The sequence below is a fragment of the Lutra lutra genome, chromosome 18 (assembly GCF_902655055.1).
Source record: "Lutra lutra chromosome 18, mLutLut1.2, whole genome shotgun sequence".
Lineage (NCBI taxonomy): Eukaryota > Metazoa > Chordata > Mammalia > Carnivora > Mustelidae > Lutra > Lutra lutra.
This window is the reverse complement of record NC_062295.1, coordinates 19,351,100-19,369,967: the sequence shown is the minus strand read 5'-3', so window position 1 is coordinate 19,369,967 and position 18,868 is coordinate 19,351,100. Positions and strand designations below refer to the sequence as shown.

At 47.6% G+C, this 18,868-nt stretch overlaps 1 protein-coding gene across 3 annotated transcripts in view; it reads left to right on the top strand.

The window, feature by feature from the left end:
* Window positions 1-14,935, top strand: part of EEF2K (eukaryotic elongation factor 2 kinase) — a 64,037-nt gene extending 49,102 nt beyond the window's left edge. For all 3 annotated transcript variants that reach the window (XM_047712841.1, XM_047712843.1, XM_047712842.1), the window contains exons 13-18: window positions 762-824; window positions 1,882-2,016; window positions 2,173-2,361; window positions 6,017-6,141; window positions 10,063-10,241; window positions 11,574-14,935. In XM_047712841.1, the coding sequence (XP_047568797.1) occupies window positions 762-824; window positions 1,882-2,016; window positions 2,173-2,361; window positions 6,017-6,141; window positions 10,063-10,241; window positions 11,574-11,683 (801 nt within the window). In that variant the 3' untranslated portion in view covers window positions 11,684-14,935. The remainder of the gene's footprint in view (window positions 1-761; window positions 825-1,881; window positions 2,017-2,172; window positions 2,362-6,016; window positions 6,142-10,062; window positions 10,242-11,573) is intronic.
* The last annotated feature ends 3,933 nt before the right edge of the window (window positions 14,936-18,868 follow it).

Sequence of the window (18,868 nt, the reverse complement as noted above, 5' to 3'; positions counted from 1 at the left end):
TGTGAGTGGTCTTGAGAACATAAATGGATACACGAGATCATTTCAGATCCAAATAAATGCAGGGCAGAAGATAAAACAGGGTCATGTGGACCAGAAAGTTTAGTAAGGGGACAAGTAAGGGGAATTAGGGTTGAAAATGTTGGACTGCTCTTACGGCAGAGCTGGAACCTCTGGTTGCTGGGTTGGGATGGTGCTGAGTAGGCTCCCCAGCTTCCCACACCGTATTCCTCTGTCTCTCCAGCGGAGGACAGGTTCCCAGGGCCACCCCGCAGCATCTTGGGGAGGGGTGACTACGGCAGTGTCTTCCATGTAGAGGTTTTGCCTTGTGCCAGAGTGGAGCCTAAGCCTTCACACTAGTCTTGCCCAGAACCCTTTGGTCTCAGTTTTCTTACTGCAAATGAGACTGTCAGGGGAACTTGGGTAAGAGGAAGAAGGTTGTCTTCGTGCTCGTCTGCCACGATCCTGTGCCGTTGAGTCACTTCCATCTGTGCACACAGAGAGGGTGAGGGCAAGGCTGTGGGCACACAGGCACACGGGTCCTGCTTGCTACCCAGCATTCTCTCTGCTTGGCGCACATGAGTTCCAGCTGCCCTCCCTAGGGGACAGTCCTGTCCCTTAGGAGGAAGGTTCCTGGGAGGAGGGTCCCCTGGGCGTGAGGGGGAGGGCTGTCCCCTATGAGGTTTCCCCTGGAGGTGGGGTGGGGGCCGGTTCTTGGGAGGGAGAGCTGCTCCGTGGCTCACTCTCCCCTCCTCCTCCCTCAGGGCCACTCAAACGGTAACCGGAGGTACGAGTCAGACGAAGACAGCCTGGGCAGCTCCGGACGGGTAATGCGCCCCAAGGCGTCCTTGTCATGGCTGCGTGCTTGCCTTTTCCAGCCTCTTTCTCCCCTCTCCTGTCACTCCTGCCTGCCCAGGCGCCTCACACACCAGCTGAAGGAAGATTTTGCAAAGAAGCCAGTCACCTTGGCATATACTTTTTGATCCCCTGACCTGGGCGGGCCACTGGGGCATCTGTGGAAAGGAATAGAGAAGAGTAGACCAACCCGTCCTGGAGGGTGGTTTATAAGGACCACAGCTCACACGTCAAAGTTATGCCCGTGTGACGTCATGGCATTAATTTACTTCCTGCAACCACCCAGAGAGACAGGCTGATGTTAATTCATCCCCGTTTTACATATGAGAAAACTGAGATCTTAAGCAGCTTTTCCCGGGTTAGCCAGCAAGTGTCTCTACACAGATCACTTACACCACGCGGTATTTACCACCTGGACAAGGTCTCAGGTTCAGTCTGAGTAGGGGGTTCAACCGTGGTGCTGTGGACGATCGGGGCAGGCCCTTCTTTGTCTTGGGGGCGCGGTGTGCACTGCAGGGTGTTCATTGCACACGGACACACAGCTGCCTGGCTCTGTCCTATGCAGACCTTCGGAAGAGATTGTCTAGCTGGGAGCATGATGTGTTTCCAAACCCATTCCCCAGAGCATCGTGTGAGTGCACAGAGGCAAGCGGAGTGGATTTGTGGCAGGGTCTGAAGTCAGACTTTTCTGGTGCGTTGTATGGGTCACAGGCCAGCAAGGCAGCTTAGGGTCCAACCTCCCCAACCAAACCCTGCTTGATAAATGAAGGGGAGACACTTTGAACGGCTGGAGTGTGTCTGCTGGCCTTTGTGCTGTGATACTCCCTCAGCGCCCATAAATTGGCAGGATTTGAGGGATTAGAAATGGAGCTGTGTTTGTCCAAGAAAATTTGATACCTTAAGGGTTTGCTCCCTGTCTCTTGCCAGCCAGGCTCGTGCGGTAGGAGCAGCCGATGGCTGGGGATGGCCCCTGTGTCCCCGCCCCTCACTCCTTGACCTGTAAACCTCCGGCCCTGTTCTCTCCTGCAGGTCTGCGTGGACAAGTGGAATCTCCTTAACCCCTCCCGCCTCCACCTGCCGAGGCCTTCCGCCGTGGCCCTGGAAGTGCAGAGGCTTAATGGTCTGGACCTTGAGAAGAAAATCGGGAAGTCCATTCTGGGGAAGGTACCAGCGATGCCCGTCTCGGAGCCCTCTTGCCACTGACCCAGAGCCCAGCCCATGCTTCTGCCCCGCTAATCGCTTCCTCCTGCAGGCTGGCTGGGCGGCCCAGGGGGTACAGCTGCCCAGACAGCCGGGCCAACACCCAAGTCTGTGCGGCAGGTGCATCTGGCCATGGCGCGCTACCATGAGGGTGGGCGCTTCTGCGAGAAGGACGAGGAGTGGGACCGAGAGTCAGCCGTCTTCCACCTGGAGCACGCAGCCGACCTGGGCGAGCTGGAGGCCATTGTGGGTCTGGGGCTCATGTGCTGCCAGCTGCCCCACCACATCCTCGCTGATGTCTCTCTGAAGGTGGGGGTGGCAGGGACCCAGCCCTGGGCGGGGGGGTGGCGGGGCACTCGGTCATCCTCCTCCCCACCCTGCAGGTCTGTGCATGCCCCAGAAACTTCCTGAGCACCAGTTTGGGGCCAGGCAAAGCCAGTTAGCTGGAACTGGTGGGATTGGGTTCTGCCCCTGGAGAACAGGTGCAAGGTGACAGTTTCTAGGCAGTTAGGACCCTGTGTGAAGGGAGAAGCAGATGATATTGGGGGGAAGCAGGTGGAGAAGGGCCCCCGAGTGGGTGTCGCGGGGTCAGTGGAGGATTCCTGGTAGCAGGTTTCTAGCTGTGTCCCCAGCAGTGAGAACAGAGCCTGACACGCGGTACGTACTCCGTGTACACTTGCAGAACAGATGAAGAAGGTGACCTCTGAGTTAGACCTAAAAGCCGAGTGGGAGTCCGCCAGGCAGGGGGAGCAGAAGTGACAGGACGGTCAGATGTGAGCAACTTCTTTGCTGAATCAGATCATAGTTTTAAATACTAATAGTGCGAATACTAAGAGTTTAAATAAAACGAATCATTTAAATACTATTTTAAATAGTCCCCATGTCATGATTACAGATGTGACATGCTTTTGAGTTTTATCTGCATTACCAATATTTTCTCCATCCCTTTCCTTTCATCAAAAAGGCCAATCAGACTCTGATCTGTGGAGGGGCGCCTGGCTCAGTCAGTGGAGTGTGTGACACTTGATCTCGGGGTTGTGAGTTTGAGCCCCATGTTGGGTGTAGAGATTACTTTGAAATAAAATCTTCAAGCTGTGCCTGGGTGGCTCAGTTGGTTATGCATCTGAGTAAGCGGTTAAGCGTTGATTTCAGCTCAGGTCACAATTTCAGGCTTGGGGGATGGAGCCCCACTGTTGGCTCTGTACTAGGTGTGGAGCCTGCTTAAGATTCCCTCCTTCTCCCGCTGCCCGTCCCCAGCTCTCCCTTTCTAAAATAAATAAGTACATAAATAAAATCTTTCAAGGAAGAGAGTTCCTGATAATTCCAGTCGGCTGTCATGAGAGCACAGAGCTGGTTCTAAGATACAGCTGCCTTTGGCCTGTATCCCCAGCGTCTGTCTCCAAGCCTGGCACAGAGCAGACACTCAGAAAGATCTGAGGCCCAAATAAAGTGATCTCAAAGCCCAGAATGAGTGGTGAGCAGCTAGGACTGGGGGACGTCTCCTGTGACCTCAGGCTGTTGAAACACACCACACGCTGGCAACCTTGTAGAAGGATTGAGAAGCCATTGCAGTTTCCCCGTCGGTAGGCATCCCGACGGCCTGTCTCTGGTGGGTGGACGCTGGCAGCTTCCCCTAGCAGAAGTGGGGTTGGACAGAGCTTTGCGGTTAGGACTGGGAAGGCAGGCAGGAAGTGAACTGTGTCCCAGCAGGATTATGGCTTGGCAAGTAAAACGATGGGCATGAGCCCTGAGAAGCTGCTGTGTGTTCCCGAAAACCCATCACCCACTTTATCCAGTGCCCCCTTCTTTGGAACCTTTTTATTGTTGTTTTCTTGCTGAGGCATTCATTTATTCCATACTTGCTTTTTTAGTCTCCTACGCTTGGCACTGCCCTAGGTTCCCACTCTCATGGAGCAAACTTTTCAGGTGGGGAAGGATGTAGTACAAACCATAGTTAACAAATAAAATCTTTCCAAAGAATTAAAAATAACTAGCCTTTATTGAGCACTTCCTGTGCCGAGCATTGTTCTAATACACTGGGGAAAAAATTAGGACAGAGAATGTGACAGAGTGGCTGCTGGATAGACCTCTCGTGTTAGGACACAGGTTCTGGCTACAGGGGAGGCAGAGAAATGTAACCTTTAGCTGGTCAGCCATGTGCTGGCGAAAGTATGGTGGAGGAGGCTGGATATGGGGACAGTGGGTGGTCTTCTTGAAGCCACAAGGTTGAGAAGGGCCTCGTGAGCTGATAAAGAGGGTTTGGGATTTGTTTCTGAGTGAAGTTAGAAGCCACAGAGCAGCTTTTGAACAGTACTGTGACCTTGACTTGGCCTTTAAAAGCATCTTGGGGGAGGGGCGCCTGGGTGGCTCAGTGGGTTAAAGCCTCTGCTTTCAGCTCAGGTCTTGATCCCAGGGTCCTGGAATTGAGCTCTGCTCAGCAGGGAGCCTGCTTCCTCTTCTCTCTCTGCCTCTCTCTCTGCCTACTTGTGATCTCTGTCTGTCAAATAAATAAAATGTAAAAAAAAAAAAAAATCTTAAAAAACAAAAAAAGCATTGTGGGGGAGCATCATGGAAGCAGGTGGAAATGGGCAGTGTTGGTGGGACCTTTCACATGGGGCAGCCACACTGGGAGGCAGTTGGGCAGAGCCTCCAAAGTCTAGGCTTAGAGTTACATGTGACCCAGCAGTTCCCCTCCGAAGTATCTTCCCAAAATAATTTTTTTTTTTTAAGATTTTATTTATTTATTTATTTGACAGAGAGATCACAAGCAGGCAGAGAGGCAGGCAGAGAGAGAGAAGGAAGCAGGCTCCCTGCTGAGCAGAGAGCCCGATGCGGGGCTCGATCCCAGGACTCCGAGATCACGACCTGAGCCGAAGGCAGCGGCTTAACCCACTGAGCCACCCAGGTGCCCCATCAAAATAATTAAAAGCACACATCTGTGTGAAAACTTGCAACAGATGTTCATAGCCGCGTTCTTCACAGTAGCCAAAAGGTTTAAACAAACCAGACAACACCCACCAACTGATGAATAAAATGTGGTATATCCATACAGTGGACTGTTAACATTTGGCTGTAAAAAGAACAAAGCAATGATACATTAAAAGCTTTATGCTAAGTTAAAGAAGCGAGTCACAGTAGACCAGGTAATGCGTGATTGCCTTTATACAAAGTATCCAGAGTAGAGAAGTTACTAGAGACAGAAAGTGTGCTAGTGGTTACTTAGGCCTGGGTGAGATGGGGCATTTGAGAGGTGACGGTGGAGGTGTTTTGTTTTGGTTTCTTCTTGGGCTGATGAAAATATTCTGAAATTGATAATGGTGATAGTTGCACATTCTGTGAATAAACTAAAACCCACTGAATTGTGGGTTTAAATGGATGAATTTTACAGTATGCGAATTACATCTCCATAAAGCCGTTAAAAACTTTTAAAGTTAAAAAATAAATACATAGGGCACCTGGGTGGCTCAGTTGGTTTGGCAACTGCCTTCAGCTCAGGTCATGGTCCCAGGGTCCCCGGATCGAGTCCCACATTGGGCTCGCAGCTCCACGGGGAGTCTGCTTCTCTCTCTGACTTTCTCCCCTCTCATGCTCTCTCTCACTGTCTCTCTCTAAAATAAATAAATAAAATCTTTAAAAAATAAATACATATACATAAAAATAAAAACGTCTTATATAATGGAAGCAGGGAGCCCTACTGGAGAGAGGAGAACATGTGGTTCTCTAGAGGAGAGTGGGCCAAGCAGGGGTGCCTGGGTGGCTCAGTCGGTTAAACGTCTGCCTTCAGCTCAGGTCATGATCTCATGAGATCGAGTCCCACATCACGTTCCCCCACTAAGGGAACCTGCTTCTTCCTCTCTCTCTCTCTCTCTCTCTCTCTAAAATAAAATAAAATAGAGTGGGCTAAGCTCCCATTCTTCCTTGTCTTATTTCTGTCTCTCTTCCCCTCTTTGGTTTGTATTAACAGGAAACAGAAGAGAATAAAACCAAAGGATTCGAATACTTACTGAAGGCGGCTGAAGCTGGCGACAGACAGTCCATGATCCTGGTGGCTCGGGCTTTTGACACGGGCCAGAACCTCAGCCCAGACAGGTACTGTGGCTGTCGCTCAGGTAGTGCTGGTGGGATCTTGGGCTGCAGGTGGGGGCTTCCCTCAGTATCAGCACAGACCCGGGTTCTGGGCTTGGCTCCCCCATTCCCAGTCTCCTGCTGGGGGTAAGTCATTTCTCCTTCCTGATCTCAGCCTCTTCCTGGTATGAAATGGGAGTAATTAAAGAACCTGTATCCCAGGGTGGTTGTGGGAGGGTTAATTGAGAGATGCCTGTAATTCCCAATGTGCATGGCAGATAGCAGGAGATAAATGACTGACCTCTTAGCCATTGTGCAAAGAAAGGATTTGCTTTGGCACCAGAATAGTTGTCCCTAGATGATAGGATTAAGGGTGGTTATAATTTCCTCTTTCTACTTTTATTTTTATTTATTATTTTTTTAAAGAATACTTTTATTTTTATTTACTCTTTATTATTTTTTTGAGAAAGAGAGTCGGGCCGGGGGGGGGGTGGTAGAGGGAGAGGGAAAGAGACTCTCGGATTCCCTGCTGAGCATGGTGCCCAGTGCAGGGCTTGACCCCACAAGCCCTGCGATCATGACCTGAGCTGAAAACAAGAGTAGTCGCTTAACAGATCAAGCTACCCAGGCGTCCCTCTACTTTTATTTTTATTTTTCATTTCGGAGAGAGAGAGGAAAGGAAGGAAGCTCTAGCTGTGGGTGATTCAGGCCTCGTGTGAGTTTCCAGAATGGCTCTGAGTCCCCAGGAGGCTACGATTCTGGGGGTGCCAGCACTTTTCCAGTTGTGCCCTCGGGCCTAGGGGTCAGGACTGGTTTCTGCAGTGGGAGGAAGAAAGTGTGGCCCAGCTTCACCTCATCTCCTTGGCTTAGCCAGTGGGAAGCCCCAGAGGTTCCAACAGTGGAGATCATTTGGAGGAATTGAACTGGTCACGGGACCCATTGCCCAGCCCTGTGGCTCCCACTGGGTCACAGCCACCCCTGCTATCCTTGGGAGCCCATGGCTTTCTGGATGGGAGCAGGGCAGGCATGTCCATTGTCTACTCCTACAGGGTTGGAGCAGTCTGGAATCTCCCCTCTCTTTGGGTCAAGGTCTCATCTCCCCTCCCTGCATCAAGACTGTAGCTGTGTCATATGCAGCTCTCAGTGTCTAAAATGTCTTGATTCGTAGCATCCTTCCTGTTCTATGTATCCCACAGCCCCAAAACTGACCAGATAGCTACTGTGGGACAATAATGCCCCTTTTTACTTGGACCGTAGCTCATGTCTGTGATTTTATCTCATTGAGAGTAAGAATCGTGTCCCTTGCCTCTCTGTAATCCCAGCGCTTATCACGGGGCCTGGCTTAGTAGTTGAGTGAGTGAACCAGCACCTCTCTCGGACTCAGAGCAGGTCTTCTGAGCCCCGTTGTGTGGGTGACTCAACTAGGTCTGAGAAGGGAAGGGACTTGCCCGTGGTCACCTAGCTAGCAAGTGACAGGGCCAAATCTTGGGTTTTCTCCCTCCAGTGTGCTGTGCACCAGCCAGCTTCTCAGTGGACTCAGAGCTCCACTGGTATGGAGAGGAAGTGAACAAAAAAGACATACTGTGATTACCTCAGGTCCAATGCCAACATGTATGGTGCCCACTGAGTGCAGGGGTGGGGGAGCCTGGCACAGGTGGGAGGGGCTGGAGGTGGGCATGGCAGATTTGTCTCTGAGGTCCTTAGGAAGGCTTTCCTCTGTGTGTTTTCTCCTCATGCCTTTTGTTTACCTTTTTTTTTTTTTTTAAGATTTCATTTATTTATTTGACACAGAGAGAGAGATCACAAGTAGGCAGAGAGGCAGGCAGAGAGAGAGGGGGAAGCAGGCTGCCTGCTGAGCAGAGAGCCCGATTCAGGGCTCGATCCCAGGACGCTGAGATCATGACCTGAGCTGAAGGCAGAGGCTTAACCCACTGAGCCACCCAGGCACCCTTTTTGTTTACTTTTTATTCAAGATGATAGTGTTTTGTTTTGTTTTTGATTTGTTAAAAACATTTTTTTAAGATTTTATTTATTTATTTATTTGAGAGAGAGCGTGCGCACAAGCAGAGGGAGCAGCAGAGGGAGAGAGAGAAATAGACTCTCCACTAAGCAGGGAGCCCGATGCGGGGCTCGATCCCAGGACCCAGAGATCATGACCTGAGCCCAAAGCAGATGCTTAATTGATGAGCCACCCAGGCTCCCCTGTTAAGAATTTTTTAATGTTAAAGCTATCAATTCTTAGGCATATGCTTCTCTTTAAAAAAAAAAAAAAAAATGTTTTTCAGGGTTGGTTGCCATCCCTGTGGGGGGAGGGGGGTCACATTTCCACTTGTTGGCCATCATTACTGGGTTTGGGGCAACTGGTTTTTAATATTCGTATAGTTAAATCTATCACGATTTTCTCTTATAGCTTCTGCTATAGTCATTTTCTTATTCTTCTTCCTCATTCCAAGCAGTTCCAGCCTCTTCCATTCAGGGAGCGTTAATTAAGGGCCAGCTCTGGGTAAGGCAGGGCCCCATGTAGGCCCAAATTTGCGTTTCTGTGGTTTCAGCCTTCTCAGAAGTTACCACTTAACACGGGAAGGAAAAGTCCTTGGAAATCCTGAGGCAGGGGGGGCACCCTGACCACTTGGGGTAGAGTGGGGTGGGGCGGGGGTTGGGTAGAGATTAGGTCCTTTCTCCTCTTGCCGGTGTAATGCACAGATGATTTGCCCTTTCTGTGAAATAAAATGGAATCCGTGTTCTCTCCTGAACCCCAGGCCAGCCAGCCACGTGGTTACGTTTATTCCTTCGGCCTCCGTGAGGGAGGCTGAGCTATTTGCCAGGCCCCAAGAATGCAGCAGTGGACAAAACAAAGTTCCAGTCTTCTTAGAGCTTATGTTCTAGCCAGCAGAAACCATGTTGAACGAGTGAATAAGTAAACAGGAGAATTGCAGATTAGGGTGGTTGTAGGAAATGAGGTGTTTGGGGATGATGCTTCCAAAGAGGTAACATAGGAGCCGAGGTTGGGGGGATGGGGAGTCAGGTATGGAAAGGCAGAGAATGAACGCTCCAGGCCGAGGGAGCAGCAGGTGCAAAGGCCAAGGGGCAGATGGGGTCTGGCATGTTCAGGGAAGAGAAGGGGGCCCAGCCAGTCTGGCGTTGAGGAAGGTTAGTGGGAGTGAAGACGGGGTTGGCCCCTGGTGAGGTGTGAGGTAGGGCCTCAGAGGAGAGACCGGCAAGGCACTGGCGCTGTGGCTCCTGGAAAATTTCATGAGACCCACAGACTTTCTTATCTGCATCTCTCTTTGCTCTTTCCTGATGTGCTATAAATAGTTACTCACATGCTTAGTTAGTACACTCCAAGAAAAGAGCCCGCTGCCCTGTTTGCTCAGTATTTCGTGTTGTGTAGATGTGGGTGGAACATGTCTGCCCTTGGTGGCTTGGCCGTTCTTGTGCTATAGTAGGAGAAAGAGTTGAGGGTAAAGGGGCAGAACCAGAGAGAAAAGCCCGCTATTCTGGGGAGAGCCCCAGATTGTGCTGGAGGAGAGCCAGAGCTGGCCAGCACTGGCAGAGGCCTTGGCAAAAGGTCTCCCACCCACCTCTTCTCCTACTTGAGTCATAGGGCGGATTGGCTGGTGTCCCAGCCACTGCTAATGCTAGCCCAGAGTGTGACTTTGTACAAACTAGAAAAACAACCCCCCTCCTCAAGATACGCTACACATCTGTTGGAAAACTGTGTAATACACCAGTCTTGCTAGGGAAAGCTACTTGACTGCTGTCTTAATATGTAAATCTGCAGTGCGAATGACAGCCCTTAGATGTGGTAGCATTGGGCACTAGGGGTCATGAATCATAGGTGGTGGCCCCGCTGGGATCCCTGATTTGTCCCTCCTGCTGATGGACCTCCTCCCTCTTGCCTGTTGCCATGGTAACTTCTAACTTTTCCTTTCCATGTCCTGGAAGGTGCCAGGACTGGCCGGAGGCTCTGCACTGGTACAACACTGCCCTGGAGATGACGGACTGTGATGAGGGCGGTGAGTACGACGGGATGCAGGATGAGCCTCGGTACACGCTGCTGGCCAGGGAGGCGGAAATGCTGTTCACTGGCGGCTGCGGGCTCGAGAAGGACCCACAGAGATCAGGTAAGGCCTGACTGTGCTGCCCCTGGTGGGGTGGGGGTGAGGAGGATCGAGCTGGGCTGGGAGGGATGTAATTCCTCCCTCAGTGGGCATTACAGCAAGACACAAGACTGAGTCTCTTCTTTCATTGGAGAGGAGAGAGATTCCTACTGCTTTATGGAGCTGGTATGCAGATGAACACTTTTGTTTTAATGGTTACATATTAGGAGTTTGATATTTCTGCAGTTTTAAAAATTGAACTGACACTTTTATTACATAAAATTCACCGTTTTTAAGTGTATGGTTCAGTGGCTTTCAGTATATTCGTCATGTGGTACAGCCATCACCACTGTCTAATTTCAGAACATTTCTGTCCCCTGTTAGTGGTGATTCCCCATTTCCCTGCTACCCCCATCCCTGGCAGCAACCAACTTACTGCCTGTCTGCGTGGATTTACCTAGATGTTTCATATAAATGGTATCATACCATACGTGGTCTTTTGTATCTGGCTTCTTTCACTCAGGATCATGTTTTCAGTGTTCACCCATATTGTAACTTGTATCTGTACGTCATTCCTTTTTATTACCAAATGATATCCCAGCATACAGATACAGCGTGTTTTCTTTATCCACACATCTGTTGATCTGCACGTTATATATATATATATATATATATATATATATATATATATATATCTTTTTCTGTTACATAATAAACATACTGACCTCCTGATTCCATAGGACAAGCCTAAGTTTAAAAGTTTGAAAGTTAAAAAAAAAAAACTAAGCAAATAATAATAATGCAATTATTATAATGCAATTCTATAATCTATAATGCAATTCTATAATCCTTATGTGAAATTTCTAAATCCAGAAAAACTCAGAAGACCAAGTGTTTTTATATATGTTGCACAAATTTTCTTGGAAGTAAAACCTCTCCAGAACTGACACGAGGCTGTTCATAATCTTTATTTCTTCTACTTTATTTCTTCCCCTTCCATGCATTCCTCCCAATTAGTCTTGTCAGAATCCCCAGCCTGATTCTCATTGGCTCAAATGGAACCCCACCCGCCCACCCCTATACCAATCACTGAGCTCATGGAGATGGCTTATTCTGATTGGCTGCACTTAAGTCTGGGTGTCTGATTGGCTATGCGGAAGTCCGTAAGGCCTGGTGGGAGTCGGAAGGGTGCTCTGATTGGCCAGGCTTGAATCACATGTCCACGCAGGGTCTGTAAGCCGTAAAGGGATGAGGAGTAGTTGAGGATGGCAGTTCCCAGGGAGGGGTCGGGGACGGGGGAACTGGCGAAAACAACAGGCGGTTCACCTCTTTGTGCCCCACTTTGCTCTTCTTCAGGCGACTTGTACACGCAGGCAGCCGAGGCAGCGATGGAAGCCATGAAGGGCCGGCTGGCCAACCAGTACTACCAGAAGGCGGAGGAGGCCTGGGCGCAGATGGAGGAGTAGCTTGCCAGGAAAATCCCGGCCGGCCAGTCCCAAGCAGAAGCGCTAAGACAGGAGGAAAAAAAGACTTACTGCCTTGCTTAGGGGGTGTTTGGAGGGGAGGGGCAAGTATTTTTAATGTGTTGTAAATCAACTTTTGTATTTCGTTGTCTGACTCTTGAAAATGTCTTTGCTATTAGCGAAGACACTACAGTTGCCCCTTAGGGCAGCATCTTGGGGAGCGGGGATTGAAAAAGCCCCCCAATTTTTATTTTTATTTTTGTCATGAGATATAAGAAAGTGCTTTTCTGCCATGGGTTAAAAATGGGGCTTTGGGCTTTGCTCGCCAGCTTTTTCAGGCTGAACTGAAATGAAATATCGGGCCCACAGAACTTGTTTCCTGAGCTGTTATGGGGAAGGTAGAGCTGCACCGTAGCTTTCCGCGGCGTGTGGATTATGTCTTAGTGCAGAGCCCTACCTCTCAGAGCACTTGGGAGCACGCATGGCATCCTTCTGCGGATATGCGATTGCACAGTACCCAGGCCCCCTTCAGCTCTTGGCAAAAGCCTACACACTGTTCACTAATCTCTGCTCTTGGCAAAGGCCTATACACTGACCGTTCACTAATCTCATTTAATTTTCTTCCCAAATGCAACTGATTTTCTGGAATACAGCCAAATTCCATCTTTCAGCATGCTTTTTACAGTGGGCTTTATAAAGCAGGTTTGATTTTTTTTTTTTTTTTTTTTTTGTATGCACACATTTACTACCTCTAACTTCTCCAGCTAGTGTAGAAGTGGGTGCACCTCAAATCTTTAACGTGTGAGGACAGCTGTTTGGAATTGGAGCCTTTCCTCCAAGCAGACATACATAACTTCACATCTCAGTGGCAGCATCCACAGTGTTTAACCCAAGTATCTCTGTACAGTGTTCCTCTGTGGTTCCTTAGCATCTGACATTCTGACGTTCCTATGTAGGCTCTGTATGTACCCCAGCCCCTGTCCTTGCCATTTTCTGCTTGAAGCTGCGCTGATTTTCTTGCAAATTGCAGCAGGATGATTTCAGCAGCAGCCCCTTGAGATTTGTCTAAAATGTTTTGAGGATGAGAGGGCAAGAACTATAAACACTCATTAGTTCCAGTAGTTTCCCCAGGGCCAGGCAGTGGCTCTGTATTTAATGAGCTTTCCCTTGAAAAGGAGTAAGATTTGGGGCACCTGGGTAGCTCAATGGGTTAAAAAGCCTCTGCCTTCGGCTCAGGTCATGATCCCAGGGTCCTGGGATCCAGCACCACATCGGTCTCTCTGCTCTGCGGGAGCCTGCTTCCCCCTCTCTCTCTCTCTCTGCCTGCCTCTCTACCTACTTGTGATCTCTGTCTGTCAAATAAATAAATAAAATCTTAAAAAAAAAATCAAAACCAAACAAAACGAAAGCAGGACGTGACGTACAAACTGTTCTTATCTGTCCGTTAAAACAGCTCTTTCAACACATTACTGTTAAGTGTTGTGGAGTCGTGAACCCGTGCCAGCATTTGAACCTTTAGTTCCAAAGTTCAGAGTGTGCACTAGGGAAAAAAAAAATCAAGCACGCTCAGAATTACCCTTGAAAAAAATCCTTTAGAACGTCTGTAAATTACAGGTTCCCTCATTTTTTGTGTATGGATTCACCACAACCAGCTTCCTTTCTAAGTGGGGACTGATCACCCCTTTTTCATTTGCACCCCATCAAGGGGGTTTGGCTTATGTTAGGTTTTTCGTTTGTGTGTTTTAAACCAGTGCATACAGTTAGTTAAATTGCATACGGTAAATGTAAGTGAGAAGCGGCTTGATTGTGACTTGACTTCTTACCTTCTGTAAAGGGCCAGGTAGTAAATATCGTAGGCTTTGTGGATCCTAGGGTCTCTGTCGTAACTACTCAGCCCTGCTGTCGTAGTGAAGAAACACCCAGGAACAGTATGTAAATGAATGAGCTTGGCTGATGTTCGAGTAAAACTTTTCTTACCAAAACAGCCTGCCTAGGCAGTGGTTTGCCCATTCGGCTGTAAGCCTTGACTAGGGGGTTACTGTAGTACAACCAGAAGTCAAAAGTGATACCAGTTTTTCAGCTTCCAGTGCTCAAAAACACAGTGCCTTGGCAGAGGAAGCCCTTGGAGATAAATGTGTGAGCAAACGGAGAGCCAGCCCTAGTCACAGCACCTGATCCGTGGCTCTGTGTCTTCCTCCCAGTTAATGATTTGTTGTCCCAATTGGCTTACAGTGTCATTTCTCCAGTTCCAACCTACGCACCTCCACGCCCTTAACTCAGCCAGCTTCTCTTCCAGGAGGCTGGGATGGCCTGGATAGAGAGCTTAGCAAATGCTTATTGAAGACCAGTGAGAGTCAAATGATCTGTGTGATGCCCAGATTGATCTGAGCCAGTAGAAGAGCTTATCCCACCTTCAAAACCTAGTTTTGTGCCTGTTAAAGCTGGTGAGGGCATTCCCCTCCCACCCCCACAGATTCTGGGCATGCAGAAACAAAAGACAACCCCAGGACATTCCAGCCCAACTGGGAAGACATTAGAGACCATCTTCAAGGGCAAGAACAGGTTCAGGAGATCAGCAAAGTCTGGGATATGTCCTGTATCTTCCATCACAGATGGAGAAACCAAGGTTTTGAAAGATAAATTCTCACAGTGACCCTGCTGGTTAGCAGCTAGCTACAGCTAGGATTTGAAAGCTGCTGTTACTTAGAGGATCCTGGGAATAAAATTTAAAATTAGATTAGAGTGTAATGTCCCTTTCAGGTTTGCTGTAGGTTTTTTATTTTGTTTTGTTTTTTAAGCAGACTTTATGTTTGTAAAAGGGGAAAAAAAAATCTCAAACCCCTGGACATCTGAAAACCACCCCCCTCTGCCCTCCCCTGAGGCACTGTGGGGATTCATCTTCAAATGCAAACTTGGGGAACCAAGCCAGGTAAAGTACCCTCCTTGCTATCTTAATGACTTCCTTTCATCCCAGCACATTTGTCTGTGGTACTGGACATGCTTTACAAATGGACACATGTTTACAAAGGCATATGCAGCTTGTGTGGGGGAAAGGAGACAAAATATGCATTTTCTCTGCATGGATTTGTGCCTGTTACTCCTATTTCTACTCTCAAGGTAACCATTTAACCCAGACAAGGTGGACCCTGGGTGGCGCCCAGGGGAGTGGCCTGTGTTACAAATTTATTTTTGCATATGTATTCACTTCCATATGGTCTTTTCAAATAAAGTGGTTTCTTTGTTTTCCCTTTTGAATTCAAATGTCTCCTAGTAACAAGGGACCGAGTGGCCAACTGGATGAAGTAGCTATGGAAGGAGGGGGATGTGGGGAGACAGGCCCCATCTGAAAGGATTAACTGGGATTCAGCTCCAAGTGATTGTCACCACAGGAAGTGTGTGGGCACCATGTCGCCCCATTTCCCAGTCTTTCAAGAGCTGCTGAAATTGGATGTGTGAATGCAGGTTCTCCTAATTTTTAATATTTCTAATAAATTCTAATTTAAAAAAAATTTTTGTCTAGATTTGGCCCTATGTGGTCCTTTTGCTTTAAAGTGTGTGAACCTCTTTTTTCCCCCATTTTCCTCATCCATAAGACAGAAAGGATAATCTTTATATTTCAGAGTTGTCATCCACCTCAAAGAAGATAATGCACGTTAGAGATGCTCTGTGATCCAGAATTTAAGAAAATCTTGGTCACTGGTATGTTCATTTGGTTTTCAAACTAATGCTTTTTTAGCTTAAAGTAATTTGAACTTAAGCATAGTGCATTGAAGTCACACGCTTAGGTCCATTGGCTCCTGAGGCCCCATTAAAGTGACAGGGAAAGAGATTTTCTTAATGGCAAAAGCCCATGAGGCTGGAAAGCAGAGGGATTATAGTTGGATTAGCGCTGAGAACTCTGCTGACCCCAAAGGGTGAGGCATTAGTACCAGGAACCTGGGGAAGGGGAAGTGAAAGGGGGCTAAAAATACAGGGTCAGTTGAAAGACAAGGTAGCAGACCAGCTCACCTTTGCATGTAGCCCGCTGGCTTCCTGTCCATCACCCTGCAGAACCCTGGGAGGCCAGGCAGAGTAGAGAGTCTGGCTACTTTACAGAAAAGAGGGTTAAGGGGGAAGTTACCATATTGGGTGTAAAGGCTTCACCAGCCGCCTTTCCCCTCTCTGCTGCTGGGCATTGGCAGCCTGCCTTGCCTCTCCTGGCAAAGGGCAGACAACTGGAGAAACCCCTAGGGAGTGTGCAATGACCACTTAAAAAGGTCTTTCCTCCTAATGAACCTAGCTGGAGGTTAGCACCTCAGTGGAAGGACCTCAGCCTCCAAACCCCACCTACACCGACAGGAATTCCCACACCTTTTAGAGCCCCATTCTTAAACTTGAAGAGTCAGCCAAAGATCCCTACGTTAGGACAACAGAAGGGGGAAAAAAAAAAGACACCCAAAGAAACCATCTTGGAGGAAACAAAATGCAGGACGGTTACCTTAAGAAACAAAAAATCTGGTTAATTTTCTTAGCTAAGATACTGCAGGTGCGGGGCGCCCAGGTGGCGCATTTGGTTAAGCGTCTGACTCTTGGTTTCAGCTCAGGTCGTGATCGCAAGGACCTGGCATCGAGCCCCACATCAGACTCTGCGCTCAGTGTGGAGTCCGCTTGAGATTCTCTCTCTCTTTCTCTCCCTCTGCACCTCCCGCTCATGCTGTCTCTCTCTCTCTCTCTAAAATAAAATCTTTTAAAAAAAAGATACTGAGGGGCACCTGGCTGGCTCAGTGGGAGGAGCGAGTGATTCTTCATCTCCAGGTTGTGGTTCCGAGCTCCGTGTGGGGTGTAGAAATTACTTAAAAATAAAAAATTTTTTTTGCATCCACAAAAAGAACAGATGCAATTCTAAAAATTCACGCAACAGGGGCTCCTGGGTGGCTTAGTCGATTGAGTGTCTGCCTTTGGCTCAGGTCCTGAGCCTCAGGCTCCCTCCTCAGTGTGGTGTCTGCTTCTCCCTATTCCTCTCCTGCTCTTTTTCTCAAATAAAAAAAATGAAATCTTAAATAGACACACACACACACACACACACACACACACACACACACACACAAATACCAACAGTGCAGAAAATCCTTGCTAAAAAAAAATTCATGCAACAAAAGAGCACTTGTAAATTGAGTATATTCTTAATTAAAGGGTTGGAGAATAATGGAAGAGATTTTCTAGGAATGGGAACAACAATATCAGTGATGGTTTGGTTTTTTTCTGTTTTTTTTTTTTTTTTTTTTTTTTTTTTTTTAATAATGCTGTTGGAGTCTGGAGCTAAAAGCCAAGAAAGGATCCTTGAGATGTTTTTGGTGCAAAAAGAAAAAAGGTGATTTTATTAAAGCCCAGGGACAGAGCTACTCGCCGCCCCCAGATCGTAAGGAGCAACTGATTATATACTTTGGGGTTGAGGGGGGTAAAAATAAGGGAAGTTACAAAAAGATTTTCATCTACTAAAGAAACTGAGAGGGTTTCGAGGTCTTGTTATTGTCAACCCAAGGTGGCTTTTCCCTCTAGCAAGACACTAGCATTAAGACAGTTGGGAGCATCCAAGAGGTTATACTCTGACCTTGTCAGTGGGCTGCAGGTTATAAGGGCATTTAATTTTATCTACACTTCCTTCTGTCTTTGTTTTCCACATAGTCAACCAAAAACCCCAAAAAGATGAAAAATGTGAGAGAAAATTCTAGAAGTCAGAGGAACAGGGTAACTGAGCTGTACATTGTTCTACAATAAAACACTTAAAATGTTACCACTTTTGCTTTGTGGAGAAATTAGCTAAGAACAGCCCAAGGTTATTTTTGTGTGGTTTTGGAAGGTTATTTTTGTGTAGTTTTGGGGGGTTTTTGGTTTATTTTAGGATTTTATCAGTAAGTAACCTCTGTACCCAACACATGGCTTGAACTCACAACCCCAAAACCAGCAGTCACGTGCTCTTCCAGCTGAGCCAGCCAGCTGACACCCCCAACCATGTGTGGGTGTTTTGTTTTTTTTTTTTTAAAGATTTTATTTATTTATTCGACAGAGAGAAAGGGATCACAAGTAGACCAGCAGGCAGAGAGAGGGAGGGGGAAGCAGCCTCCCCACTGAGCAGAGAGCCTGACACAGGGCTCAATCCCAGGACCCTGAGATCATGACCTGAGCGGAAGGCAGAGGCTTAACCCACTGAGCCACCCAGGCACCCCTATGTGTGGCTTTTTTAAAGATCTTTCACTTGGCCATTTAAAATTTGGGGCCAAAGTTCTAAGATCGTATTTTCATAGGTAAGATTTTCATACAGGCTTCTAATAGAAATTAAATTTGCATGTAGATATAGTTGTCATTTTTACTAAATTATATTTGCCATGTGTTGATTAAACTTTAAAGAAGTGAACTCAGTCCTACCAGTATACGAATCATTTAGCAGTAAGCAAATAACTTTCACTGTAATATAGTGAGGGTTCCAGAAAGGTTCAGTTTATTTCCTTCTACCTTGACATACATACAAGTATTTCAGGTCACCAAAAGGAACTCCTAAGTCTGGTATTTTCCTTTCATGAGCCGTTTGAAACATCCACTTGTTTTGTTCCTACACACTTCTTCTTTCTGACTTAATGCACATTTTCAGTTTTCCCAATTACAAACTAAATTCTAGAGAGTTAGAGCTCCTAATATATATATTTTTAAAAGATCTTATTTATTTATCAGAGAGAGAGAGAGAGAAAATATGGACAAGCAGGCAGAGGCAGAGAGAGAAGCAGGCTCCCTGCCTGATGCGGGACTCGATCCCAAGATGCTGGGATCATGACCTGAGCTGAAGGCAGCAGCTTAACTAACTGAGCCACCCAGGCATCTCTGGAGCTCTTGTATTAAGTAGTATCTACTGGGGGAAAAAAAAACAAGTGTCATAGTTTTAACTAAAACAAAAGAAAAAAATTTTTAAGTCTAAGAGCCTAATTCAGGAGTTTGACACAATAGAGGGGATAGAGAATCTTTTAAAAAAATTTTTCAAGGGGCGCCTGGGTGGCTCAGTGGGTTAAAGCCTCTGCCTTCAGCTCAGGTCATGATCCCAGGGTCCTAGGATCGAGCACCGCATCGAGCCCCGCATCGGGCTCTCTGCTCAGCGGGGAGCCTGCTTCTTCCTCTCTCTCTGCCTGCCTCTCCGCCTACTTGTGATATCTCTCTCTC